The sequence below is a fragment of the Amblyraja radiata genome, chromosome 46, assembly GCF_010909765.2.
Source record: "Amblyraja radiata isolate CabotCenter1 chromosome 46, sAmbRad1.1.pri, whole genome shotgun sequence".
In the NCBI taxonomy this organism is placed as follows: domain Eukaryota; kingdom Metazoa; phylum Chordata; class Chondrichthyes; order Rajiformes; family Rajidae; genus Amblyraja; species Amblyraja radiata.
The window spans coordinates 822,703-839,072 of record NC_046001.1 but is presented as its reverse complement, the minus strand read 5'-3'; the positions used below and the strand labels follow the sequence as shown (position 1 = coordinate 839,072).

The 16,370-nt window shown below is 47.2% G+C and overlaps 1 protein-coding gene across 1 annotated transcript in view; it reads right to left on the bottom strand.

Moving 5' to 3' along the window:
* Positions 1-15,368, bottom strand: part of LOC116968744 (aryl hydrocarbon receptor-like) — a 51,100-nt gene extending 35,732 nt beyond the window's left edge. Inside the window, exon 1 of the mRNA XM_033015552.1 lies at positions 15,194-15,368. Within this exon, the coding sequence (XP_032871443.1) occupies positions 15,194-15,368 (175 nt within the window). The remainder of the gene's footprint in view (positions 1-15,193) is intronic.
* Between the last annotated feature and the right edge of the window lie 1,002 nt (positions 15,369-16,370).

Below are 16,370 nucleotides of genomic sequence, written 5' to 3'. Positions count from 1 at the left end.
TAAATTATTGACAATACAGCACCAGCCTTGAAAACGCAAGAATGCCTGGAACGAACCTGTCAATTATCAAATCCCTGGCATTAGCCTGAGTCACAGCCATTCAAATTCAATATTGATTTACACGAAATACAAGTTGTGTGGTCAACCAATTTGAGACAGTCCTTACATTCCTATCCAAACAACCTTCCTGGGTTGAAGGAAATGAGGAGAATGTGGTGTGTGGGGGGTGGTAGGTAGGAAAGTTCAGATTGGATTCGAACAGGCTGGATAAACTTTCGAGGTGGGTTGGCTTAAATAATGATGCTGTCACTTTAACCTCTGGGGTTGGTTCCAGTCTATCAGGGCACACAGTTGACAGAATTGGTCGAATATTGGGCTGCCAACATTGGGTGAGATTTAAGAGTGAGGGAGCGGAGCAACCGAGGGGGAGAGGGTGTGGGGGGGGGGGTAGGGAGCTTTTGCATTTTTCAGCTTGAAATTGTGCAATCTGGTGCATACTGTAGCGAGTCTTTTAACTTACACTTGAATGCAACATTTATGCTTTAAATTGGATTAAGTATGAATAAGGTTAGGCTAAATTACATTCCTAATTACATTCCACTGTAGAGCCAGGCTCTGATCAACAGGTGCAGCACATGAATGACCTTAGTGTATTCATGTATGGAAATCAGATTATAATTCATGCTGTTATGCTTATATATAAGAGAAACAAAAACATAGAAACAAGGCAAGAGGAGTCAGACTTCCATCACTGTTCTGCACAAATAAATCAATCAACCTTACCCTTTGACTATAGAAACAAAACAAAAATAATGCCACATATTCAATCGTATATGGTTCAATGAAATTAAGATATATATGTAAAACATATATATGGAAAAAGGCCCTTCGGCCCACCAAGTCCACACCGACCAGCAATCTACCATACACCAGTTGTATCCTACACGTCAGGGACAATTTACAGAAGCCAATTAACCTACAAACCTGCACTTCTTTCGGATGTGGGAGAAACCGGAATATCCAGAGAAAACCATGTGGTCATAAGAAGAAGGTACAAATACTGTGCAGACAGCACCCGTAGTCAGGATCAAATCTGGGCCTGTGGTGCTGCAAGGCAACAACTCTACCGCTGCGCCACCCCATTAAATTTTATTTTCTGCAATATATTTATTATGGTGTCACGTCAATAAAGATGAACACATGATTCTGATTTCTGCCCTTAGTTGGATAACACACCTCTCCAGTCATTGTGTTTTATTCCTGGTTTTCAACCTCTTCAGTCTGACGGTCTCGACCCGAAACATCACCCGTTCCTTCTCTCCAGAGATGCTGCCTGTCCTGCTGAGTTATTCTATCTTCAGTTTATCTTCAGTTTATCTTCAGTTTAAACCACCATCTGCAGTTCCTTCCTACACTTTGTTGAGCGAAACAGGTCCTATTCTCATAATATTATTCACCTTAACGATGCCTTTTCTTCATCTCCGTTGCTGCAGAGAATACAATCCCAGTAATCAACTATTTCTTCAAAGTGAAAAATAAATTCCAGCCCTGCCAATATGTTCATAAATTGCCCCTGGATCCTCTCCAGAGCAATTGCACCCTTTCTACAGTGTGTCAAAGTCTTACAGCATGGAAACAGGCCCTTCATCCCAATTTGTCCATGCAGATCAAGATGCCCCCATCTAAACTAGTCCCATTCATCCACATTTGGCCCATATCCCTTTAAGCCTTGTGCGTGCCAGTGTGTGTGTAAGGGTGTGTGTTAGGCTGTGTGTGAGAGTGTGTGGCAGTGAAGCGGCAACAACACCCGGAGTGAGCGGAGACTTGGCGATGTCCGGGGAGCATTTCCCTCTCTCTGCCTCCTCACATAACCAACCCATCCCTTGCAGCATCCTTGAATCCTCATCCGAGTTTACTTTCCCACCAGCTTTGCAATGTCACAAACTCGGATGCATTACAATCTAACTATTTATCTGTGTGATTGATGTAGGCTGTAAATAGCACCGATCCCCAAGGCATTTAGCTAGTTACAGCGCACCATTCTGACAATGACCCATTTATTCTTATTCTTTATTTCCTGAAATCTGAGCAACCTATGCCAATTTAACCCTAGTCCCATCTATAATCAGGCCTAATTTTAATCTTTTTATGAAGGGCATTATCAAACACTTCTAATTGGGTGTCTTTACATCCCAGTCTCCATCACTGACCAAATTCCTAAATTGGGGAAGGCAATAGGGTGGGTCTGTGCCCTAGAGACACTCGGCAGCTTGAAAGCCCACTGTGATTATCATCACTGGAAGCTCCTGGTAAAAGGCTGTCTGTGAGAAGCTGTGGTTACCGTTGGCAACATCCCATTGTGATGTCATTGGGGCACTCGGCAGCTTGAGAGCCCATTGTGATTGGTGCACTGTGAGTGGCATTGTGACATCATCAGTGGAAAGTCCTGGAAAAAGGCTGTGTGTGAGAACCGTTTTTTGCCTTTTTTTTAATAAACTTTAATTGTCAATAACTTGTGAAATATTGGATGAAATCTTAAGTGAACCTGATTACTGCATGGGGGAGGGAAATGCGAGTCAGAATATGTAAAAATATGAGCACCACCGTGTAGCGTTTTGGCGAAGATACAAAAACACATACAAACGCACACACACATACATATATACAAGATGAGACTGTTAATAGTATATAGATAAAATCATGAGGGGTGTAGATAACGTGAATGGTCACAGTTTTACCCAGACTAGAAGAAGTTAAAACTAAAGTACATTGATTTATCAACGATATGGGAAAGATTTAAAGGGAGTTGCCGTTGTTTAAAAGATATTTGGACAGGTACATGAATAGGAAACGTTTAGAGGGATATGGGTAGGGGGTGGGCAAATGGGTCTAGCTCAGGTTGACATCTTGGTCAGCATCAACGAGTTGGGCCAAAGAGCTTGCTTCCGGAAGTGCTTTATAACCTTATGCCTCTAAAGGAGTTATCTAACAAACTAAACTGCAATTCTATTAGAAGGAACTGACTTCTATCAAAGGTAATAAACAATGTTTGTTCTGGATATATCCCAAAAAGAAGTAGAGAAAGCCATGCTTGCATCGGTGAGGACAAGAGGGGTTGAATAGAAACATAGACAATAGGTGCAGGAGTAGGCCATTCGGCCCTTCGAGCCTGCACCATTCGCCATTCAATACGATCATCCAACTCAGTATCCCATCCCTGCCTTCTCTCCATACCCCCTGATCCCTTTAGCCACAAGGGCCACATCTAACTCCCTCTTAAATATAGCCAATGAACTGGCCTCAACTACCTTCTGTGGCAGAGAATTCCACAGATTCACCACTCTCTGTGTAAAAAAATGATTTTCTCATCTCAGTAATGGCCTAATGGCCCAATTCGACATTTTGTGGTTCTATATTACATCCAATCACATGGCAATTGAATGAAGAACCTGTTCTCGGTGGCTGTGGGAGGGGGGATGTAACCGTTGATCTGAAGCATAGTGCTCGCCAAGTGTTGGCATAGCATTTCAGGTCATGCACACACATCATGGCGTGACCCACATAACCCACAGCCCAACCCCACCAAAAACCCAGCGCTCCAAAATGAACCAAGCTGACATCCCAAACCAAAACACAGAGAACAGAGGCAATTTCACAACTTTGAATTCCCAGTCAAATCGGAGCATTCCCTCTCATTTGCCAGTCACTGCAATTGTACATTGCGTGATTAAGTTCAAGGTACTTCTTCCAGTTTGAAATAAGTCTAGACTTGTCCCGACATATCTTCCACCGCCTGCCAAGCTTCAAGCATCCTGTTTATAATACACATCTCTGACATTTCCAAGACCATTCCTCTCTTGCCCCTATCTTTGGTTCTCACCCCTAACGACAATTAGCTCCTGGCAAGAAGGGATCAGAGGGATAGGGTTCACATGCAGGCAGATGGGCTCAGTTTAATTTGGCATCAGAGTTGTCACAAACACAGCGAGCTAAAGGGCTTGCTAAATTGTTCTAGATTTCTATGTTCTTATAATAGCAAGAGAAGGCCATTCAGCCCTTCTTCATGTCCACTCCACCATTCAAAAAGATCAAGGCTCATCTTCCTGCATTAATCCCATATTATTTGATTTCCTTACTATCTAAAAATGTATCAATTCAGTGACCGAGACTCCACAGTGTTCTTGGGTGGAGAATTTCAGACATTTATTACACTCTAGCTGAAGAAATATCTTTGCGACTCTTCCTCAATAGACAGCCCCTTTATTTTGGAGACTGTGACACCAGGTTCCCAACGCCACAGGCATCATCTCCTCATCAGGCTCACTTCAGTAAGATCAGATTTCTTTGTTCTCAGCTAAGATCCAAATATAGACAAAAAATGCAGCATCTGTGGAGAACATGGATAGGTGACGTTTCACAGAGTGCTGGAGTAACTCAGCGGGTCAGGCAGCATCTGTGGAGAACATGGATAGGTGACGTTTCACAGAGTGCTGGAGTAACTCAGCGGGTCAGGCAGCATCTGTGGAGAACATGGATAGGTGACGTTTCACAGAGTGCTGGAGTAACTCAGCGGGTCAGGCAGCATCTGTGGAGAACATGGATAGGTGACGTTCCATAGAGTGCTGGAGTAACTCAGCGGGTCAGGCAGCATCTGTGGAGAACATGGATAGGTGACGTTTCACAGAGTGCTGGAGTAACTCAGCGGGTCAGGCAGCATCTGTGGAGAACATGGATAGGTGACGTTTCACAGAGTGCTGGAGTAACTCTGTGAGAAAAAGTGTTCCCCTCGTCTCCGTTCTAAATGGCTCACTCCTTATTCTTAAACTGTGGCCCCTGGTTCTGGACTCCCCCAACATCGGGAATATGTTTCCTGCCTCTAGCGTGTCCAAACGCTTAATAATCTTATATGTTTCAATGAGATCCCCTCTCATCCTTCTAAACTCCAGAGTGTACAAGCCCAGCTGCTCCATTCTCTCAGCATTCACCTCACCCCCCCCCCCCCCCCCCCCCCCCCCCCACCAAATCTCCGGCTCCCCTGGGACTAGCTTACTCACTGAAAAACAGTCCACGGAGATCAGTTTGGGAGAAGAAAGAACTGGCTGACTTCCAAGTCTATCCAAAGTCCAACTCTTACTGCAGAACAACACTAGGTATGCTATCTCAGCTTTGATCCTGCACCTAACAGGCACCGACTGAGCTACAGAAGTTGCAACAAGCAAGTCTTCACATGCATGGAGGATAATTATTTAAAAAAAAATGTAAACAGCATTTTCAGATTCCCTTCTGGACAGCCCAAATGGGCACAGGAGGAGGGGGCAGGAGGCTGTTTTAAAAAAAACTGGTCTCCTCCCCCTCTGCCCCATTCCCCAAGCTGCCCCTAGTTCAAAAAAAAAAAAAAACACTGCCATTCTCGTTCCTGTTCAGTATGAATGAAGCCTTTAACTCAGCATAAACACCCAACTGGTGGACAAAAACGGACAAAAACTCAGTTTAGAACGTAGACGAGGAAACACTTTTTCTCACAGAGAGTGGTGAGTCTGTGGAATTCTCTGCCTCAGAGGGCGGTGGAGGCCGGTTCTCTGGATGCTTTCAAGAGAGAGCTAGATAGGGCTCTGAAAAATAGCGGAGTCAGGGGATATGGGGAGAAGGCAGGAACGGGGTACTGATTGGGGATGATCAGCCGTGATCACATTGAATGGCGGTGCTGGCTCGAAGGGCCGAATGGCCTCTACTCCTGCATCTATTGTCTATTGTCTATCGTATGGAGTGATCGCTGGCTGGCACGGATTTGGTGGGCTGAAGGGCCTGTTTCCACGGTGCATTTCTATAGTCTAAATTAAGTGGCAAGGAATTAACTATTTTTATTTTCAATATTAATATTGCAGAAATGGAGCCACCTTCGAATAAAGTTATTAGTCAAAGCAGGATTTGTGAGTGGGTGAATCATGGAAGATGTCATTTCGACCACTGTTTTCATTTGATTCTATCGTTAATCTTTGATATATTTATTTTCCCCGCGAACATTTTGCAGATATTGCAAGATGGAAAGCTACTGCTCAACCCAACGAACCTGTGTTGATGTTTATTCTGCACAAGAGCTGTATCCTAGTCCCATGTGCTGCCCTGTTTCCATATCCCTTTATTCCCATCCCTTCAACGTCTCACTCCACTGCTGCTGTTAGTCTCTGCTTCAATCGCTAACTCAAGCACTGTCTCAGTACTGGGTGAAAAAGGCTTCCCATGCCCTCTATCCCAAATCATTTCCATTTAATCTTATTCTTGCCATTCTAGACCAAGTGTGACTCACAATATCTATACATATCTAAAACTCTGATCTTGTGCTCTTCCGGTTTGCAGGGTTTTTCTATTTGCGCAAAAACGGTACGCGATCGCGCTACGATTTGGAGGGGGATAGGGAGGGGAGAGGAGTTATAGAGGGAGGGAGTTGGGGGCTATGCGTGAGTGGTGCAATATTGCATTGGGGGGGGGGCGGGTTGCATTGGGGGAACGGGTGTGGTGGAATATTGCGTTGAGGAACGGGTTGCGTTGCAGGACCAGGTCTCCCGTGTGACCGGGACCCATAGGGTCCCACTTAGTCTCGTGCTTTCCTAATTTTGAACATCTCTATCGATTGTGATGCGATTCCAATTAGGCCAAGTCTTTTGTCTTATTTGTATTTCCTGGTATCAGATAGCAGGCAACGAATCTGTGCTGTGCTCTCTTTATTGCCTGAGCATTGTTCCCATTGTGTGGGGCCCAGAGCTACACATGACGCTCTGACTGTATTCATGGCTTGATATACATTTCTATATGAGGTAGAACTGGTAACGCTGATCTCACTGTTTGGGGAGTCTAGGGCAAGGCAACAGGGCACAGGGATTTGGCACATGGATCGCTGACATTTACAGTCGAGACCCTTCATCAGATAGATCTGAAGAAGGGTCAACCCAAAGGGTCTCGACCCGAAACATCACTGATCCGCATTCTCCAGACACTGCCTGACCCGCTGAGTTACTCCAGCACTCTGTGAAACGTCACCTATCCATGTTCTCCACAGATGCTGCCTGACCCGCTGAGTTACTCCAGCACTCTGTGAAACGTCACCTATCCATGTTCTCCACAGATGCTGCCTGACCCGCTGAGTTACTCCAGCACTCTGTGAAACGTCACCTATCCATGTTCTCCACAGATGATGCCTGACCCGCTGAGTTACTCCAGCACTCTGTGAAACGTCACCTATCCATGTTCTCCACAGATGATGCCTGACCCGCTGTGTTACTCCAGCACTCTGTGAAACGTCACCTATCCATGTTCTCCACAGATGCTGCCTGACCCGCTGAGTTACTCCAGCACTCTGTGAAACGTCACCTATCCATGTTCTCCACAGATGCTGCCTGACCCGCTGAGTTACTCCAGCACTCTGTGAAACGTCACCTATCCATGTTCTCCACAGATGCTGCCTGACCCGCTGAGTTACTCCAGCACTCTGTGAAACGTCACCTATCCATGTTCTCCACAGATGCTGCCTGACCCGCTGAGTTACTCCAGCACTCTGTGAAACGTCACCTATCCATGTTCTCCACAGATGCTGCCTGACCCGCTGAGTTACTCCAGCTCTCTGTGTCTTATATTTTGTAAACCAGCATCTGCAGGTCCTTGTTTCTATTAGCATTATTTGGATATCATTAATTAGTCCTTATGGAGTGAATGGCATGTGAGAGAGAATAGGTTACAGGGCTCGAGACACAATGAAGTGCAGATGCTGGAACCTTGAGCAAAGCACAAAGTGCTGGAGGATCTCAGCGGGTCAGGCAGCATCTGTGGAGGGAATAGACATGCGACATTTCGAGTTGGGACCCTTCTTCAGACTGATTGTAGTCGAGGGGAGGAAGCTGGAAGAGATGTGTGGGCGGGACACAGACTAGCGAGTGATAGGTGGATACAGGGGAAGGGATTTGATTGGCAGACCAGGGGAGTAAGTGAGAAAGGGTTGAGGTCAAAAGGAGACAAAATGGCGCCAGATAGGGAGTGAAATGTCGAGGGAGAGATGTAGGTGGGAGGGAGTGAAAGGGGGGGGGGGGGAATAAAAGGGACGGGAGGCGAGTGTACACATGCAGGCAGTAGGGAATAAGGGGGAGTGGACCCAATGAGATTGCTCTAGCGGTTGAATAGTTTCCTTTTGTGTAAAAATCAATAACCCATACATAGTGGTGACAATTTTATGTTTCATAAGCTAAATGAATGGCTGAATAGACTGACTTGTCCCATATTCATGGTGCTTGTTAACTTTTAGATAGTAAACCATTTGCCCTCATTGTGAGTGAATCTACCCTTCACTCTGCAGCAGAGAACACGGCCGGGACATCCAGTCACAACCTGGCAAGTTTGCACGGGGAGTTGCTATTACAAGCGAAGGCGTAGGAATTCACCATGGGAGCAGTTAACGAGAAGCACAACAGATGTACGATTTCAAACATAAATCTGCCTGTACGTCGCCGGAGGGCATTTGCTCGCAGTGAAGATGGTTCTTATTGGGACCAAGGTGGAATAGCAGCGAGCTCCGCACTGCCATCTTGAGGAGCGAGCCACCAACCATGACGGAGCAAAATGATCACAGCACTGGACAGGATGAATGGCGAGGAGATCAGGAAGGAGGGGGGGGGGGAAACAGTCTCAGAACCAGAGGCCCATCCACGGACCCACGGAGGGAGGCCAAGTAATTACGTAACCACGGCTGAGCTCAATAGACTTCGAAAATTGAGGGCAATCGTGAACGATGGGAATCTGGGAAGAAAGTGCAGAGGAGGCCAAGATCAGACCAGTTAAGGCTCGAGCTGGATGGATCCAGAACAGGATTTAATATTGTTTAAGAAGGAACTGCAGATGCTGGAAAATCGAAGGTGCACAAAAAAGCTGGAGAAACTCAGCGGGTGCAGCAGCATCTATGGAGCGAAGGAAATGGGCAACGTTTCGTGACGAAACTCTGAAGGAAATAGGCAACGTTTCGGGACGAAACTCTGAAGGAAATAGGCAACGTTTCGGGACGAAACTCTGAAGAAAATAGGCAACCTTTCGGGCCGAATCCCTTGGGAAATAGGCAACGTTTTGGGCCGAAACCCATAAGGGTTTCGGCCCAAAACGGTACCTATTTCCTTCGCTCCATAGATGCTGCTGCGCCCGCTGAGTTTCTCCAGCTTTTTTGTGTACCCAGGATTTAATATTCCCTGGAATTCAGAAGGTCAAGGTATAGTCCCACTTAAAGTTCACAAGATATTAAGTGGATACTTGGGGTGGGCGAAGAGACACTAGGCCTAATTTTGAGATCTGGTCCCATGCCCAAATCTGCAGATATTGTCTTTTCATGTCAGGTTAGAATGTAGACTTTTAGACTTTTGAGATCTAGCATGGATACAGGCCCTTCTACCCAACATCGACCAGCGGTCACTCCATACACTAGCAATATCCTACACACTAGGGACAATTTACCATTTTCACAGAAGCCAATTAACCTACAAACCTGCATGTCTTTGGAATGTGGGAAGAAACCAGAGCACCCGGAGAAAACCCACGCGGTCACAGGAAGAATGTATGGTTCTGGACTCGCCCAACATTGCGAACATTTTTCCTGCATCTAGCTTGCCCAGTCCTTTTATAATGTTATATGTTTCAATAAGATCTCCCCTCGTCCTTCTAAACTCCAGTGAGTACAAGCCTAGACATACTGGTCATTACTTTTAACAACAAAAACTCAAAGTCAGCACTGTTGACAACCTACGTCAGCTGGTGGCAACCTACGACAGGATCTACCTCAGGAGAAGTCAAGCTACGCTCATTGGCGCCAAACCCACTGTCGCCGAAAAATGTTCAACGTGTTGAAAATCCAACGGCGACCAGAAAGACGCTACGACTCTTTGGGCGACTGAGGAGACGACTCACGACAGATGGCACAATGGGCTAAGTGTTCGGCTGGCAACCGGAAGGTAGCCGGTTCGAATCCCGCTTGGAGTGCATACTGTCGTTGTGTCCTTGGGCAAGACACTCACCCACCTTTGCCTGTGTGTGAATGTGTGTGAATGTGTGTGAGTGACTGGTGGTGGTCGGAGGGGCCGTAGGCGCAGATTGGCAGCCACGCTTCCGTCAGTCTGCCCCAGGGCAGCTGTGGCTACAGAAGTAGCTTACCACCACCGAGTGTGACTGAGGAGTGAATGAATAATGCGATGTAAACCATACATACAGCACCCGTAGTCAGTGTGTAGGGGGCACTCCTCTGTGTGCAGCCATGTCAGCAGCGCGTCAGTTTTTCCAGCTTTTTTTTTTTTTTTTTTTAGTATGTTTTAAAGTGTGTATTTTGTGTTTCTTCGTGTGTTTTGTGTGGGGGGTGGTGTGGGGGGAAACCGCTTCGGGCGCCTCCTGCATGGAGAGGCGACTTTTTCCAGGTCGCCTCCCCCGTGGCCTAACATCAAGGATCGACGCGGCCATTTCCATGGAGACGCGCCCGGGGCTTCAGCGGTGGGCGCAGCGTGGACTCTCGGCGTGGAGCGGGCGAGCCCTCGCTGGAGGGGAGCGCTCCGTTTCGCTGGCCCGGGGCAGCCGGCAGCCTGAAGCCGCGGTCTGCAGAGCTCCAGCTGGTGCGGCGTCTACAGCCCGGGATCTCACGTCGGGGACCCGGGGGAAGAAGAAGCCATCACTGCCGGCCCGCGGCCAACTTCTACCGCGGGGCCGGCATGGACTTACCATCACCCCTGGAGGGGAGCTTCGACCGCCGGCCCTGCAGTCTACGGTGCTTCTGGCTGCGGCGGGGACTTTAAATGTCGACCGCCGGCCTGCGGCCTACAACAATCTAAAGCCGCGGTCTCCGGTGAGGAAGAGCCGATCCTGGACTGACTGGACTCTGGTCCTGTACACGGGGGGGAAATGGAGGAGGACTGGCCAAATTGTTGTGCCTTCCACCACAGTGATGAATGCTGTGGTGGATGTTTGTGTTACAGTTTTATTGTGGGTTCTTTATTATTGTACTGCTGCTGACAACCCAAATTTCCACCAGCCCTGGTTGTGTGGCAATAAATTATATCTATCTATCTATCTATCTGGCGCTGTGAGGCAGCAACTCTACAGCTGCGCTACACTGCCGCCCCTGTACGTCTGGTTAGGTCTGGGGAGCACAGTGGCGCAGTTCTCCGTGACCACTGATGGCGCCAGTCTCCTCCCGCGTCCCAAAGACGTGCAGGGCTTGTAGGATAATCGGCCCTCTGTAAATTGCCCCCTAGTGTGTCGGGAGTGGATGAGAAAGTGGGATCAGTTGGGACAAAACAGAACTTGGTGAAAGGATGATCAGTGATCAGCATGGATCCGTTGGGCCAAAGGGCCTGTTTCCATGCTGCATTGCTAACACTGGCGTAGCTGCACACACAGACTAGTCAAAGTTTGGCTGCAAAATGACAACTGATGCTTGGTCACTTGCTAACTATAAATCTGGCATGTTTGTTAACCAAGAATATTAACGGATACAAGTAGTGTAACCTCTATGTCATTGCACCCACTTCATTAGGAACACATCACATAATGCAATTGAAGATGATCATACAACTGACTCACTCTGTTTGCCAATTCTCTTCTGCCTACATTACATGTGCAAACCCATGCCTTTATTGTGGTTATAATGTCACTGTGAGCTCCATCTTGAGCCCGGAAGTCAACAGAAGGACATTGGGGACCTCATCCACTTTCAATATCGAGTTGAGGACGAGGACTTTCCGTTATATTGCCCTCGAACAAGCCCAGAATCTGACAATAAGCCGCTCATCAAGGTGATTCCTGCGTAGCGTACACACTATCCGTTTAAAGATGTTTAAGAAGGAACTGCAGATGCTGGAAAAATCGAAGGTAGATAAAAATGCTGGAGAAACTCAGCGGGTGCAGCAGCATCTATGGAGCGAAGGAAATAGGCAACATTGTTTTGGACAGTGGCTACATTTCCAAAAGTACCGCCCCTGTTGACTGTAAAGCTTTTTGATAGCTCATGCAAGTTACTGTAGCAGGTAGTGGATCACTCCGACAGGACCGGGCACTCGCTGGTTGCGACATTGGTACAGCATTGATCATTGGTTTAGTGGGGACAGCAATGTGCCCTAATTTGGCATCAGTACACAGCACGGAACTGGTTTTGCTATCTCGGGTTTCGCAATGAGGACACCACAATTAATCTCAGATACCTTGGCTCGATATACTTGAAAATGTGTACAGCATAATTCTATTCATTCAACCTCAAATCGCTCTATTTTAGCCCACAGTTGTGCAACATTGCTACTGCTGAAACGTTACTCATGGGCCTGTCCCACTTAGGCAATTTTTTCAGGTGCCACATGGTCGCCTGTATAATAATAATAATAATGGATGGGATTTATATAGCGCCTTTCTAATACTCAAGGCGCTTTACATCGCATTATTCATTCTCTCCTCAGTCACACTCGGTGGTGGTAAGCTACTTCTGTAGCCACAGCTGCCCTGGGGCAGACTGACGGAAGCGTGGCTGCCAATCTGCGCCTACGGCCCCTCCGACCACCACCAATCACTCACACACATTCACACACAGGCAAAGGTGGGTGAAGTGTCTTGCCCAAGGACACAACGACAGTATGCACTCCAAGCGGGATTCGAACCGGCTACCTTCCGGTTGCCAGCCGAACACTTAGCCCATTGTGCCATCTGTCGTGAGTCGTCTCCTCAGTCGCCCAAAGAGTCGTAGCGTCTTTCTGGTCGCCGTTGGATTTTCAACACGTTGAACATTTTTCAGCGACAGTGGGTTTGGCGCCAATGAGCGTAGCTTGACTTCTCCTGAGGTAGATCCTGTCGTAGGTTGCCACCAGCTGACGTAGGTTGTCAGCAGTGCTGACTTTGAGTTTTTGTTGTTAAAAGTAATGACCAGTATGTCTAGGCTTGTACTCACTGGAGTTTAGAAGGACGAGGGGAGATCTTATTGAAACCTATAACATTATAAAAGGACTGGACAAGCTAGATGCAGGAAAAATGTTCGCAATGTTGGGCGAGTCCAGAACCAGGGGCCACACACAGTCTTAGAATAAAGGGGAGGTCATTTAAGACTGAGGTGAGAAAAAAACGTTTTCACCCAGAGAGTTGTGAATTTATGGAATTCCCTGCCACAGAGGTAGTGGAATAGGCGACGTTTCGGGTCGAGACCCTTCTCCTCGAAGGATTAGGCGACGTTTCGGGTCGAGACCCTTCCGGGCCTCGACCCGAAACGTCACCTATTCCTTGGCTCCATAGATGCTTTATATCTTAGAATATAGGGGAGGTCTTTAAAGACTGAGATGAGGAGAAACTGTTCCACCCAGAGAGTTGTGAATTTGTGGAATTCCCTGCCACAGAGGTAGTGGAATAGGCGACGTTTCGGGTCGAGACCCTTCTCCTCGAAGGATTAGGCAACGTTTCGGGTCGAGACCCTTCCGGGTCTCGACCCGAAACGTCACCTATTCCTTCGCTCCATAGATGCTTTATGTCTTAGAATAAAGGGGAGGTCATTAAAGACTGAGATGAGGAGAAACTGTTCCACCCAGAGAGTTGTGAATTTGTGGAATTCCCTGCCACAGAGGGCAGTGGAGGCCAAGTCACTGGATGGATTTAAGAGAGAGTTAGATAGAGCTCTAGGGGCTGGTGGAGTCAAGGGATATGGGGAGAAGGCAGGCACGGGTTATTGATTGGGGACGATCAGCCTGATCACAATGAATGGCGGTGCTGGCTCAAAGGCCTGAATGGCCTCCTCCTGCACTTATTTTCGATGTTTCTATGGCTATTTCAAATTTTATGTCGAAGGGGGGGTCCAGTAGCCGGTTTTTTCGGTGACCTGCTATGACTACGACAGCCGCCGGCAGTCGCCTAAAATTAGCCTAAGTGGGACAGGCCCATGAGGATAAAAATACTCTCGAACGCAATCCTCTCCACATTCCCCGGCTTCCCAACCATTCCCATTTCAACCTTGTTATTAAGAACAGCCCCAAATTGGCTGCTACACAATGGAAAACTGAGTGGAGAAGAAATAAAAAGAGGAGTTATTTGAGGGGCAACGGAAGTTTGATTTTATTTTTATTCCTATCCCATGGTCAAAAGGATGAAATAAATTTTTCACACATATGCTTCACCAGTCGGAACCACATGCCAGATTTTTAATTAAAAAAACATATTCGGCCAAAGAAAGCCTGGAACCCGCCCAGTTATAAAATATCAGAGCAAAGATGTTGCTTCATGGAACCACTTCCCACATCTGACACCATGTGTAAAGTCATAGAACTTCATAATAAGTACTTTAATCAGAATACATACAGAGACCATAACGACAGGTACTGGAGGCTCAAAGTCTAGCTCAAAATTGAAAGTGTGATCGCTTACGCCCCTGTCCCACTTAGGAAACCTGAACGGAAACCTCTGGAGACTTTGCGCCCCACCCAAGGTTTCCGTGCGGTTCCCGGAGGTTTTTGTCAGTCTCCCCACCTGCTTCCACTACCTGCAACCTCCGGCAACCGCCTGCAACCTCCGGGAACCGCACGGAAGCCTTGGGTGGGGCGCAAAGTCTCCAGAGGTTTCCGTTCGGGTTTCTTAAGTGGGACAGGGGCATAACATTCCACAGGATGGCATGGTGGAAATCCGACGTGGATTAGGGATCGGGTCCTACATAGCAAAACCAGACATGGATCAAATCAGCAATAGTGATTGATCTACAGTGCACAGCCCTTGAATAACACAAGGCCATGGCTTACTTGCTGCTAATCAAGCAAGGACAGTGTTGGGGTTTAGCCCTGTAGTAAATAGCCATTTCAATGAAGGGCAATGGGCCTGTGAATAGGGCAGTGCGTATGGCAAACGGTGATGAAACAGTCAACAATACACACACCCAGAGTTGACGACCATAACCTGTGCAACCTGGGGTGCAGACAAGCAGCAACTGGCCACATCTTCCTCACGGCTTCAAGCTCTCAGCAATACAGAGCAGCTGAGCAAGGAAGAGTGAAGGAGGAGAGAGCATGTCGAGGGAAAGACTGTCGACAACAGCACACACAGTTAACAAGTGGATTTTGTACCATCAATTACATTTGCATTGATACGGTAATGGAAGGCTTCGTGTTGACAGATTACTCGGCAAGTTTCACATTCAGCACTCGAGGCTAAAGTGCCCGCCAGCCTTCTTCGTTGCGCAATTGAGCGGAGATAAAGGCTGACATTGTTGGAGCCGAGAATGCCACCACATTGGAGCAGTGTCGCTGAATGACGGCTCCACTCACAGCACTTGCATCATTCACCTCAATCACCTGCTTCTGCTGCCAACGCAGTAAATGCACTGGTGTTTCCGGGAGCATGGCACCACCTCAATAGGAGGGAGAGAGAGAGAGAGAGAGAGAGGCAGACGGAGAGAGAGACAGAGGGAGAGGGAGAGGGAGAGAGAGACACAGAGACAGAGAGAGACAGAGAGAGAGAGGGGGGGGAAGAGAGAGATAGAGTGAGAAAGAGGGGGAGAGAGAGAGAGGGGAGAGAGAGAGAGAGAGGGGAAAGAGATTGAGAGAGAAGAGGGGGGAGAGAGAGAGAGAGAGAGAATTTATAAAGGATATTTTTAAACATTTTGGTTCACCAAGTTCAAACACATGCCTCAAAACTCATTGGCCGGCGGTTCATTCTACAGCAAGACAATGGTCCCAAACATACTGCTAAAGCAACAAAGGAGTTATTCAAAGCTAAAAAATAGTCAATTCTTGAGTGGCCAAGTCAATCACCCAATCTGTACCCAATTGAGCATGCCTTTTATATGCTGAAGAGAAAACTGAAGGGGACTAGCTCCCAAAACAAGCACAAGCTAAAGATGACTCCAATACAGGCCTGGCAGAGCATCACCAGAGAAGACACCCAGCAACTGGTGATGTCCATGAATCACAGACTTCAAGCAGTCGTTGCATGCAAAGGATATGCAACAAAATGCTAAACATGACTACTTTCATTTACATGACAATGCTGTGTCCCAAACATTATGGTGCCCTGAAATGGGGGGGGCTATGTATAAACACTGCTGTAATTTCTACATGGTGAAACCAAAATGTATAAAAATGGCCTTTATTAAAATCTGACAATGTGCACTTTAACCACATGTGATTTTTTTCTATTACAAGTCTGAAATTGTGGAGTACAGAGGCAAATAAATAAATGATGGATCTTTGTCCCAAACATTATGGAGGGCACTGTATCTATGTGATATAAAATAGTGAGAGGGGGAAACATCTTGGAGACTGGAACAACATGCTCCAGTCAGGACAATAGGATGAAAGAGAAAGTGAGAATGGGATGCCCGGGGTCAGATCATTGCATCCCAT